The sequence below is a fragment of the Peromyscus maniculatus genome, chromosome X (genome assembly GCF_049852395.1).
Source record: "Peromyscus maniculatus bairdii isolate BWxNUB_F1_BW_parent chromosome X, HU_Pman_BW_mat_3.1, whole genome shotgun sequence".
Taxonomy (NCBI): domain Eukaryota; kingdom Metazoa; phylum Chordata; class Mammalia; order Rodentia; family Cricetidae; genus Peromyscus; species Peromyscus maniculatus.
In genome coordinates, this window is record NC_134875.1 from 141,191,778 (window position 1) to 141,204,145 (window position 12,368).

The 12,368-nt window shown below is 39.3% G+C and overlaps 1 protein-coding gene and 1 pseudogene across 5 annotated transcripts in view; one reads left to right on the forward strand and one right to left on the reverse strand.

Moving 5' to 3' along the window:
* Phf8 (PHD finger protein 8) overlaps positions 1-12,368 on the forward strand; it is a 99,547-nt gene that overhangs the window by 59,151 nt on the left and 28,028 nt on the right. For all 5 annotated transcript variants that reach the window (XM_006993979.4, XM_015987500.3, XM_042269713.2 and 2 more), the window contains 3 exons: positions 303-388; positions 931-1,064; positions 1,674-1,984. In XM_006993979.4, coding sequence (XP_006994041.1) covers positions 303-388; positions 931-1,064; positions 1,674-1,984 — 531 coding nt within the window. The remainder of the gene's footprint in view (positions 1-302; positions 389-930; positions 1,065-1,673; positions 1,985-12,368) is intronic.
* LOC121825788 (ubiquitin-conjugating enzyme E2 K pseudogene) lies at positions 2,271-7,438 on the reverse strand (annotated as a pseudogene).

Below are 12,368 nucleotides of genomic sequence, written 5' to 3' on the forward strand. Positions count from 1 at the left end.
AATTATTTGTTGGTGGTCATTACTTCAGAGAAAATTATATTCATTTATTTAGTTTTTTATTTATTTTTGATGTTTTGCACAGGGTTTCTCTGTTTAGCCCTGACTGTCCTGGAACTCACACTGTAGACCAGGCTGGCCTTGAACTCAGAGATGTGCCTGTCTTTGCCTCCCAAGTGCTGGAATTAAAGGCGTGCACCACCACTACCTGGCAAAAGTTACATTCCTATCTTTTTTCCTTTGAGCGTTTGGCTCAGATGCATCATAATCTTAGGCTCATACTAATATGTTGCATTTTATTTTAGAATTTCCCCGGAAGTTGCCCCGAGCAAAGCCTTGCTCTGACCCCAACCGAATTCGTGAACCTGGAGAAGTTGAGTTTGACATTGAGGTAGGAGCATGCCCTGGGTCTAGTTAAGGGATAAAGATATTGTACATTTAATTTCTGAAATATTTGCAAAATAAAAGACTGCATGCTAAGCTAGGGATATTCTTCACTGTAGAGCACTTGCTTAGCATGTTCAAAGCCTTGGATTCACTTCCAGTCCTACAAAAAATTAAATTGTATGCTAAGTTGTGACCAGCCAATAAATGGAGGATTATAATCTATTTAATTTTTTTTTAAAAATCCTTTAACAAAAGAACAAAATAAAAGGCAGTGTCACTTAACAAAAATAGTATCTATCTAATTTGAAGTTTATGATGTGTCCTTTCACAAATTGTTTTACTTCATTGATCCCTTGATTGCTCACCTGTCAAATAGGAGTTATAGTGCTTTTACAAATATGCTGTAAAGATTCAAATGAAAGGATAAATCTTCTGCATAATAAATGATCTACATTTAGGATGTTAGGACTCACACTGTCAACCCTGTATTGGAAACTTACCAGACCTGCCCTGTACAATTGAGACAGTATGCTCTTTCCTTAACAGGAGGACTATACAACAGATGAGGACATGGTGGAAGGGGTTGAAAGCAAGCTTGGGAATGGGAGTGGAGCTGGTGGAATTCTTGATCTACTTAAGGCCAGCAGGCAGGTGGGGGGACCTGACTATGCTGCCCTCACGTGAGTAATCTTTATTTTCTAGGCTATCAAAGAGTACTACCTAAAGGGCTAGGCCATTTATTGAGCATTTTTATATGTTTTGAGTTTTTGAGACAGGGTCTCTTTATTTAGTCCAGGCTGGTCTGGAATTCCTAGTCCTTCTGCCTTGCCTCCAAGTGAGTGCTGATATAACTTGCTGAACCAAGTAAACAGACAATTAACAAGGACATTCATGCTGAAAGAATAATGTGGATGTGAAAACTATCCTGGGAATCTTCAGATCTGGCAGTGACAGGATATGTAGACTTGAAGAGAAATCAATTTTAAGTACATTGAAAATGGGCCAGGGAGAGTCATAGAAAGAGAATTGTTAATAAAAAGGAAATAATGCAGCATAGATGAAAAAAAAAAAGAGAATTCTGTCTCCTCTCATTGCTTGTCTTTGGAGAGACTTGAGGCAAAACTAGCTTTTCATGAAAACAGTTTTTAATATATTCATTCCTAACCCTGGATGGTTCTTGTCTTTGTAACACCTTGATTGCCATAGCTGTTCTTCCTCCCTGAGTGTTCTTACAACTAGTTTCTTCTGACTAGAATAACTACCCCAGTGTTTCTCCTCTTTCTTTACAGTGAGGCACCAGCCTCCCCCAGCACTCAAGAGGCCATCCAGGGCATGTTGTGTATGGCCAACCTGCAGTCCTCATCATCCTCACCAGCTACCTCCAGCCTGCAGGCTTGGTGGACCGGGGGGCAAGACCGAAGCAGTGGCAGCTCCAGCAGTGGGCTTGTCACTGTATCTAGCAGTCCTGCTTCCCAGCGTACCCCAGGGAAGCGGCCCATCAAGAGGCCAGCGTACTGGAAAAACGAGAGCGAGGAGGAGGAGAATGCCAGTCTCGATGAGCAAGACAGCTTGGGAGCATGCTTCAAGGATGCTGAGTATAGTAAGCATATGGGGCTAGACTGAAAGAATTTGAATTCCCTTTAGCCCAATCTTAATACTAGCTCTAAGACAGCCTGTAGTGAACACAGGCCTGACCTTAAGCTAGATGCTTATTTTTTTCTGAACCATGTTTTCTTGTTCTGTAAAATGGGGATATCTCTAGGTTGTTGTAAGAATTGGAAATTATACTTACTCTCAGCACACTAGGACCTTGGTGGCTTACTCGTGGGATGTCCTCCAATATAGTATATTGTTCTCTTATAATTAGCTGTCATGTGGTTTTTGTGCTATTCATCTTTCACTCGAGCAAACTCTTTTCCTCTCTTGCTTATTTGACTGCCACCATCTGTATTGTTAATGTTATATATTAACCAGCTCATTTTTTTGTGAAGATATGTGCCATCAGCCCTCCATAGCTGAGCATTTTACATTCATGCCTTCATCCATAGATCAATAATATGTAGAAAAAATGACATCTGTACTGAACATGTACAGACTCTCTTCCCATTTTCCTCTAACTGGTATAGTACAACTATTTACATTGGAAGTATACATGGATGAAGGGCAGAGAGTGTATGCAAACAGCATACCATTTTATATAAGGAATTTAAGCACACATGGGTTTTGGTTGATGGGAGAGAGCATTCTGGTTTTGGTTGATGGGAGAGAGCATTCTGGAATCAGTTCCCTTCAAGTATTGATGGAAAACTGAAATGACCTTCATTAAACTTTACATATTTAAGAAACAAGTCCTAAAAATGATGAGTCATTAAAAGGATGATTTTTGGAGTAATATAATGACTAAAGCACTGGTTTATTTAATGTAGGTAACAATAATATGGATTTTTCTTTTGCTATTTCCAAAATTATGTAAATATAATTTTCATTGACTGAGACTAAAAAACTAGAGAAAGACAAAATCCCTTAGGCCTGCTACTCTCCTTTCTGAGCCCAGTTTCTTTTTGTTGTGTTTATAGAACTTACATGTAGACTTACATAGGCAGAGTATTTGTGTAATGTGTGTGGCTCTACAGTTTGTTTGGCTATCTTTCAACATCAGTACATGTAGATCTGCTTCATCAATGCATAGAGGCTTGCTTGTTGCAAAGTATTCTATAGCATTATAAGTTTAATCATTTCCCTATTTGATTGACGTTTAAGTTGTTCTTAAGGTTTTTTATTGCATTGAAAATTCTTGCAATAATCTTTTATGTCCATTTACCAGTAAATGTGTCTCTAGGATAGAAAAACTTGCTGGATAAAGATTGTGTACGAGATGAAAATTGATAGTGACAAACTGTGCTTCAGAAGGATCAGCTTATGAATAGTGTATGAGAAATACCTTTTTCCATACATTCTTACCAGAAGTGCGTATTATCAACCATTTAAATTCCGTTGCTAAAGGTATAGTTGAGTTCTACTGGGGAGAAGACAGAAGAGTAGAGGCAAGAAGTGGACAGAATCTTTTTCCAGTCTTGGCTACTGTGGTTCCAGACTCCTGACTGTCTCCTTGACTCACTTTTTTTTCTGGTCTGCTCTTTTCTGTGCATCATAGTATCATAGTCAAGTGACCTCCTTATAGAAAGATTACAGTATTGCTCTCTTATTTTTGAAGTAGGTTTCATTAGATAGCCCAAAGTAGTGTCAAATTTGTGATTTTCCTGCCTCAAACTCCTGTATGTTGGGATTACAGTATATGGTACCATGGCCAACTGTTTTTTTAAGTGCTAAAACTTTGGAAAATGGATCTGGGTGTACTGGCTCATACCTATAATTCCAGCACTTGGGAGAGAGAGGCAGAGGGTATGGATAGCTTCGTGCCATGGCAAGGCTAGCCTCAGCTACATAGTGAGTTTGAGGTCAGCCTAAACTACATGAGACTGCCTCAAACTACCTTTTTCTTTATGGTCTGGATACAAGTCCATTATGAGAATTTAAGTTGTGGATACTATCTCCCAAACTACAGTTTGTCTTTCATTTTCTTAACTCTTTCATAAACAAAACTTATTTTCTGTAAAGTTCAAATTAATTTTATTTTCAATGGATTTTGATTTCTGTGTGAATCTAGTTAATGACAATTTCCCCCTGTTTTTAGGTATTACATGCTTCATTCATTTTGAGGAAAAAAAAATTTTTTTTCCAAGACGGGGTTTCTCTGTGTAGTTTTGGTGCCTATTGTGGATCTCGTTCTGTAGACCAGGCTGGCCTCGAACTCACAGAGATCTACATGGCCCTGCCTCCTGAGTGCTGGGGTTAAAGGCGTGCGCCACCACCCCCGGCCCGCGCAGCTATTTTGAATAAATTTTTATTTACAGTATGATATTAGGTCATGGTTTGCTTAATTTTTTGGCTTAACGTATGTACAACTGTATCATTAGCATTTATTTTAAAGTTGGTCTTTTCCTACTGAATTCTCTCTGTACTTTTAAACAAATAATATTTACTTAATTCATTTTGTGAATGTATATGCATGTGAGGAGGCTGCATGTTACTTCACATGTGTTGAGGTCAGAAGATAGCTTGGGGAAGTCAGCTCTCTCCTTCCACCATGTGAGTTCTGGAAATTGAATTCAGATCATCAGGCGTGGTAGCAAGTGCCTTACTCACTAATTGCTCACTACCTTAGGTTTTAAGATGTTCAATACCATGCTGTTTTTATTATTACAGCTCTGTAGTATGATTTAAAATCTGGGGTGGTACTATCTCTAGCAGTTTTGCTGTTATTTAGGACTTTTTGGCTATCCTGGGACTTTTGTGTTTCCTTATGAAATTTAAGATTTTTTTTTTAATTTCTGTGAAGAATTGTATTGGAATTTGATGGGGATGGTGTTGAATCTGTAGCTTGCTTTTTGACAGTATGGTCATTTTCACAATATTCTGTCAATACATGAATGTGGGAAATACTTCCATCTTCTGGTGTCCTTTAAAGTTTTTCTTTTCTTTTTTTTTTTTTTTTTTTTTTTTTGGTTTTTCGAGACAGGGTTTCTCCATGTAGCTTTGCATCTTTCCTGGAACTCACTCTGTAGTCCAGGCTGGTCTTGAACTCACAGAGATCCGCCTGCCTCTGCCTCCTGAGTGCTGGGATTAAAGGCATGCGCCACCACCGCCCGGCTCAGTTTTGCTTTTCAGTGTCTTAAGGTTTTCATTGTACAGGATTTCATTTCTTTAGTTAGATTTATTCCAAGATTTTTTTTGAGGCAATTGTGAAAGGTACTACTTTCTCTGAATCCTTTCTCAGTGTGCTTGTCATTTGTCATAGGAAGACTACCAATTTTTATATGTTAATTTTATATCTTGCTACTTTGCTGAATATATTTATCAGCTGTAGGAGGTTTCTGGTGGCATCTTTAGGGTCTTTTACATATAGAACCATATCATCTCAAAATAAGTATATCTTGACTTCTTCCTTTCCAATTTGTATCCCCTTGATCTCCATCACTAGTCTCATTGCTGTAGCTAAGACTTCAGGTACTCTGTTGAACAGGAGTCGGCTGTTCAGTGGATAACCATGTCTTATTCCTGATTTTAGTGGAAATGCTTTGAGTTTCTCACCATTTAGGTTGATGTTGGCTGTGGACTTCTTGTATATTGTTCAGCTATATCCTCTGTATCTTTAGATTCTCCAGGACTTTTTTTTTTAATAATTGAGTAAAACTGAAATTTATTATATGCCACAGTCATCCTAGGGACCTCCATGCTATATATATAGCCTCTATGGTTCTATGGGTTGTGGTCTGATTGTTCTTTATTTTATATCTAGAATCCACCAATGAGTGAGTACATACCATAACTGTCTTTCTGGGTTTGGGTTACCTCACTCAGGATGATTTTTTCTAGTTCCATCCATTTGCCTAAAAATTTCATGCTTTCATTGTTTTTCTCTGCTGAGTAGTAGTACTCCATTGTGTTTATGTACCACATTTTTTTCATCCATTCTTCCATTGATGGGCATCTAGGTTGTTTCCAGGTTCTGGCTATTACAAATAGTGCTGCTATGAACATAGCTGAGCATGTATCTTTATGGTATGAATCAGCATTCCTTGGGTATATGCCCAAGAGTGGGATGGCTGGGTCTTGAGGTAGTTCGATTCCTAATTTTCTGAGAAACCGCCATACTGATTTCCACAGTGGTTGTACAAGTTTACATTCCCACCAACAGTGGAGGAGTGTTCCCTTTGCTCCACATCCTCTCCAACATTCGTTGTCATTGGTGTTTTTGATCGTAGCCATTCTAACAGGTGTAAGGTTCTCCAGGACTTTTATCATGAAGGGGTGTTGGATTTTGTCACAGGCCTTTTCTGAATCTAATGAGATGATCCTGTGGTTTCTGTCCTTTAGTCTACTTACATTGTGGATTATGTTTGTTGAATTTTGTATATTGAACCATTCCTGTGTCTCTGGAGTAAAGCCAGCTTGATCACAGAGGATAATCTTTTTTATATGTTATTGAATTCTATTTGCAATTGTTTTTGGTATTAAGGGTCCATTGCATTCCATTCAAATTTTAGAACCAACTTTTCCACTTCTTCAAAATTGTTTTGAAAGAAAGAGATTGCATTGAATATGTAGATCACTTTGGAGAATATTATTGTCTTAACAATATTAGACATCCAATCCTAGTATTGGATGTCTTTCCATTTATTTTTGTCTTTGTAGCCTTTCACATCTTATACTTCCTTTGTTAGATTTATTCCTTCTCATTTTTGATATTACTATAAATGCAATTTTCTTTATTTCCTTTATGGATTTTTCATTGTTAATGTATAGAAACACAACTAATTCTTAGATGTTGATCATACATTTTTCAACTTTGTAGAATTCTATTAGCTGTAATGTCCCCATCCCACCCCAACCATGGTGGGTTCTTAAGAATTTTGTATACATAAGGATTTTTTTCTCCTTTCCAATTTGGTTCTCCCTTTTAAATTTTTACACTGATGTTTAACCTCTGAGCCATCTCTCCAGCCCAAATTTTTACACTGATGTTTAATTAGTTTTGTTTACAAACAAGAATTTTCTATTTCCAATGGTGATTATATAACATCATTAGGTAAGGATGTCAGTGTAAAGGAAATTTATACAGAATCCTAAAAAAATAATAGATGTTAGTACTCTGTAAAATGAAGCAAGCTTCACTATTAGCAACTCTCTGTGCCTGTTACTCAGAAGCAGTTCTATTTTGGTCTCCACATCCTATCATTTTTAAAACAAGGCCTTTATTATTGCATTCCTATCAAAGCCTTAAGACATGGGTTTTCTTTTTTTTTCTTTTTTTTTTTTTTTGGTGTATTCTGGCCTAGAAATTTGTGATCTGCCATAGACATGTATCCAAAGGTGTTTGTTGTATCATTTCAGCATTTTGGTTTTATTAATTTGGTACTACTGCATCCTGTGGTTCATCCTTTTCCTCCACTGCCAGCAGTGCTTGTAGTAACAATAATACTGTAAGAGTCATTACTGTCACTTACTGATCTTTCAAGATACCAAGGAAGCTGGGCAGTGGTGGCGCACACCTTTATTCCCAGCTCTCGGGAGGCAGAGGCAGGCGGATCTCTGTGAGTTCGAGGCCAGCCTGGTCTACAGAGCCAGATCCAGGACAGGCACCAAAGCTACACAGAGAAACCCTGTCTTGGAAAAAAAAAAACAAGGAAATAGTCCCTGTGACATAACTAAATATTAGGGTATCATATTGTAGTGATAAAGCTCCTTATTGAATGTGTTTCAGGTATATTTTGCTTTTTTTTTTTTTGCTTTTAGGGTTTTTTTTTTAAAGTTTGGTGTTGTTTTTTTTTTAAGATTTATTTATTTATTTTGTATACAATGTTCTGCCAGCATATATGCCTGCAGGCCAGAAGAGGGCACCAGACCTCATTATAGATGGTTGTGAGCCACCATGTGGTTGCTGGGAATTGAACTCAGGACCTTTGGAAGAGCAGTCAGTGTTCTTAACCTCTGAGCTATCTCTCCAGCCCCAACGTTTTGTTTTTGAGACGGGTTCTCACATAGCACCAGAGGCTGACCTTGAACTCACTATGTAGCTGAGAACAACCTGGACTCTTGATCCTTGTCTTAGTTAGGGTTTCTATTGATGTGATGAAACGTCATGACCAAAAAGCAAATTGGGGAAGAAGGGATTTATTTGGCTTAACTTCCACATTGCTGTTCATCACTGAAAGAAGTCAGGAGAGGAACTCAAATAGGGGAGGAACCTGGAGGCAGGAGCAGATGCAGAGGCTATGGAAGGGTGCTGCTTACTGGCTTGCTCCCCATGGATTGCTCAGCCTGCTTTCTTACAGAACCCAGGACCACCAGCCCAAGGATGGCACCACTATGGACTGGGCTTTTCCTCATCAATCACTAAGAAAATGCCCTACATACAGCCCAGTATTATGGAGGCATTTCCTTGATTGAGGTTCTCTCTTCTCAGATGACTTTAGCTTGGATCAAGTTGGCATAAAACTATCCAGCACAATCCTCTTGCCTCCAGTTCTGAGTGTCAGAATTATAGGTGTGCACCACCACATCTGGCTTTGTTCCTGATTTTCACCTCTAGCTGCTGTTTTCTTCCTTTATATGGTGTATCTGGAGATCTTGATATATCTCATCTTCATTTTATAAAATTCTCACCTACTTTTATTTGACTATGTTCATCTGTCCTTATTTATGTGCATTCCAAATTGTAATTCAAACGAAAAATGTTTTTTTTACTATAGAGAAAGAACACATTAATGTATATATCAGTTATTTTTCTTATTTCTATGACTAAATACTTAACAAGATGTAACTTAAAGGATGAACTATTTAGTTTACAGTTTAGAAAAGAATACAGTCCATCATAGTGGGGAAGGAATGGCAACAAGAATGTGAGATAGCTGATCATATTTTGTCTGTAAGCAAGAAGCACAGAGAAGATAGGAAGTGGGGCCAGGCAACAAAATCTCATGACCTTCCTCCATCGACCCACTTCTCCAGTACGGGTCCTCCAACTAAAGATTCCACAACCTCCCAGAACAGTGCCATGTAGTCAGACTTTTTCTGTCTCACCTACCAGCTCCCAAATCATGACAAAGAGACTTAATTACAAAAGCTTGGCTTATAGCTTAGGCTTGTTTCTATCTAGTTCTTACAACTTTAACCCACTTTTATCAATCTACTTCTTGTCTTGTGACCTTATTACCTTTATTGTGAACTGCCCATGCTGCTTCCTCTTTGTCTGGCTAGCGAGCGACTCTGCATCTCTGCCCTTCTTCTTCCTAGCATCCTCTCTGCCCTGAAAATCCTGACTAGCTATTGGCTATTCAGCTTTTTATTAAACCAATCAGAAGGTGCCTTGGCAAAGACACATGTTCACAGTATACAAAAAGATTATTCCACAACAGTGCCACCAGCTAAGAACTAAATATTCAGACACATGAGCCTAAAGTACATTTTGCTTTCAAACCACAATATTCTGCCCCTGCCCCCACCCCAATTTTTTCATGGCCATCTTATAATGTAAAATTGTATTCATTACAACCTCAAAAGTCCCTATAGTCTTTAATAATTGTAACACTATTCAAAAGTTGTAAGATTCAAGTCAGGAAGCTACACACTTCCAATATACAGGAACATACAGTAAACATTTCCATTCCAAAAGGGAGAAATGGGGATATAGCAAGGAATGATCAGACCAATGTAAGACTGAAACCCAGCAGAGCAAGCACCAAATGCTACAACTTTCCCTGTTGGGCATCTGGGGCTTGTGATAGAATCACCTGAGTTCCAAGGGACTGAGTAGCCCCACTCTTCCTCTAGCTTTGCTCCCTGCAGCCCACATAAGCTCTGTGCCAGCTACACTCCTGGCCTGAAGCTTTCTTTGGCAGATAGATCTTATGGTTTTGGATTCTCCAGTACCCTAGAGTCTCTATAGTAACTTGAACTTGACTTTCATAGCTTCACACATTGGTGGATCTTGTCTCCTTGCAGGGACTCCAACCCTGCCACACATTGCCTGGATTCAGCACTTCTATGGAACCATGATGCAAAACTTGATCACTTCCTCAATTCTGAATCTTTTATGCCTTTAAAACCAGTATCATGTGGGTGATGCTGCCATGTTCAGCTGTCAGTTCAAGATACATCTTAGATCAAAGATACAGTGTCCTATATATGCTTTTGTGGCTGAATCTGGGAAAACACTTTTTTATGAAGTTGCTTTTAAACTAGGAACCCCTCCAGGGATTATTGTCAGTTTTACCCTCTCCTAAAATGAATTCACTTGTTCACTAGTTGGAGCCTTTCATGGATGAGTTCTACCGTTAGGATACATTTCCTGTCATCCCAGTGCAGAGTACTAGGTTACTCTTCAATAGAGCTAATTATCTCTTTAACAATTACACCTACTTTTGTACCTTACATGGTTACCTTTTTAAACCTAGTCAAGTTACTTTCTTCATCACCCTGCACACTTTTCATATCTTTATAAATTACCTGGATAAGAATATCAAGAAATAACTAAGACCTGTCCTAACCTAAATGCCATCCTGTCTTCAGATTTCTTCCACACACACAAAAGGGTCTATTACCTTTTAATTCAGCCTCATTGAATTTCTTAGGAAACTGCCAGAATACAGCTAGATTAATTGCTAGAATATGAATGGCCTCTAGGCCAGAAGGAATCTTGTTCCCTTCTAAAACCTCAAGAACTAGGCCTCCCGTGATCCACATTTCTTTTGGCATTCTGGTTTTCTGAATCCTATTAGAATGTCTTCATTTTGTTTTGCTTACAGTATTTAAGGGCTTTTCTACCCTATATCTCCAAATTCTTTTACATCCCTCCTATAAACCAGTTGTAAAGGCCTATGAACCACAGGGCTGGAAAATGGCTCTGTGGTTAAGAGCATTGGCTACTCTTCCAGAGGAAGTAGGTTCACTTCCCAGTACTGACATGGTGGCTCACAACCAACTGTAATTCCAATTCCAGGGAGCTTGACACCCTCTTCTAGTCTCTGGCATCTTGAACACATGTGATACACAGACATGCATGCAAACACCTATCCACAAAAAATTTAAAAAATTAAAGTCTTATTGACCCACAGCAAACAGCCCCACTCCTCAGTACCAATTTCCTGTATTACTTTTTTTTACATGACCAGATGCTTATTGAGAAGCAACTTAAGGAAGGAAGGGTTTATTTGGGCTTAATGATTTGAAAAGGGGTACAGTGCATCATAGTAAAGAAGGGAAGGCAGCAGGAACCTGAGGCAACTTGTCACATAACATCCTCAGTCAGGAAGCAGATAATAAACAGGAATCAGGCCCAAGCAGTAAAAGTTCAAAGCCCACTTCTTCCAGCGATGCTCTATTTCCTAATGATTCCACAACCTTTCAAAACAGTGCCATCGGATAGGGACCAAATATTTAAACATATGAACCTAGGGGGTTATTTCTCATTCAAATCACAGCAGTGTATGAAAATTTCTCTGGATCATTTTAAGAAATTACATCATCATGACTAATCTCTACTATAGCTTCTTTATCTTGATTCTCTGCAACTGTACTGTTGGCCTGTGTCTCTATCTACAGCTGATTTGAATCTGCCTCCATGACCACTATGACTACTGCTACTACTCCATAACCTGGAACTCATTCTGTAGACCAGGCTAGCCTTGAACTCACAGAGATCTAGATTCCTGCCTCTGCCTCCCGACTCTTGGGATTAAAAGCATGCACCACCATGCCTGATGTGATGATGAACATTTTTAAAGGTTTTTTTTTTAATTAAGAAAATTTTTTCATTCATTTTACACACCAATCAAAGATCCCCCTCTTCCCTCCTCCCACCCCCCTAGCCTCCCTCTCCCAACCCACCCCCAATCCGCCCCACAAGAAGGCAAGGCCTCCCATGGGAAGGCACATCCAATAGAGGCAAGTCCAAGCCCTTCCCCCTGCCTCAAGTCTGCATGAGGTGTCCCATCATAGGTAGTGGGCTCCAAAAAGCCTGGTCATGCACCGGGGATGGATTCTGATCCTACTGCCAGGGAGCCCCCCAACAGATCAAGCTACACAACTGTCTCGCCGTGCAGAAGGCCTAAGTCCAGTCCCATGCAGGCTCCACAGCCTTGATCCAACTTTCATGAGTTCCCACTAGTTTGATTTGGTCATTTCTGCAGGTTTCCCTGTCATGGTCTTAATGCACTTGCTCATAGAATCCCTCTTCTCTCTCTTTGACTGGACTCCTGGAGCTCTGCCTGATGTTTGGCTGTGGATCTCTGCATCTGCTTCCATCAGTCACTGGAGAAAAGCTCTGTGATGACAGTTAGGGTATTCACCGATCTGATCACTGGGATAAGCCGGTTTAGTTCAGACACCCTCTCCACTATTTCTAGTAGTTCAAGCTGGGGTCA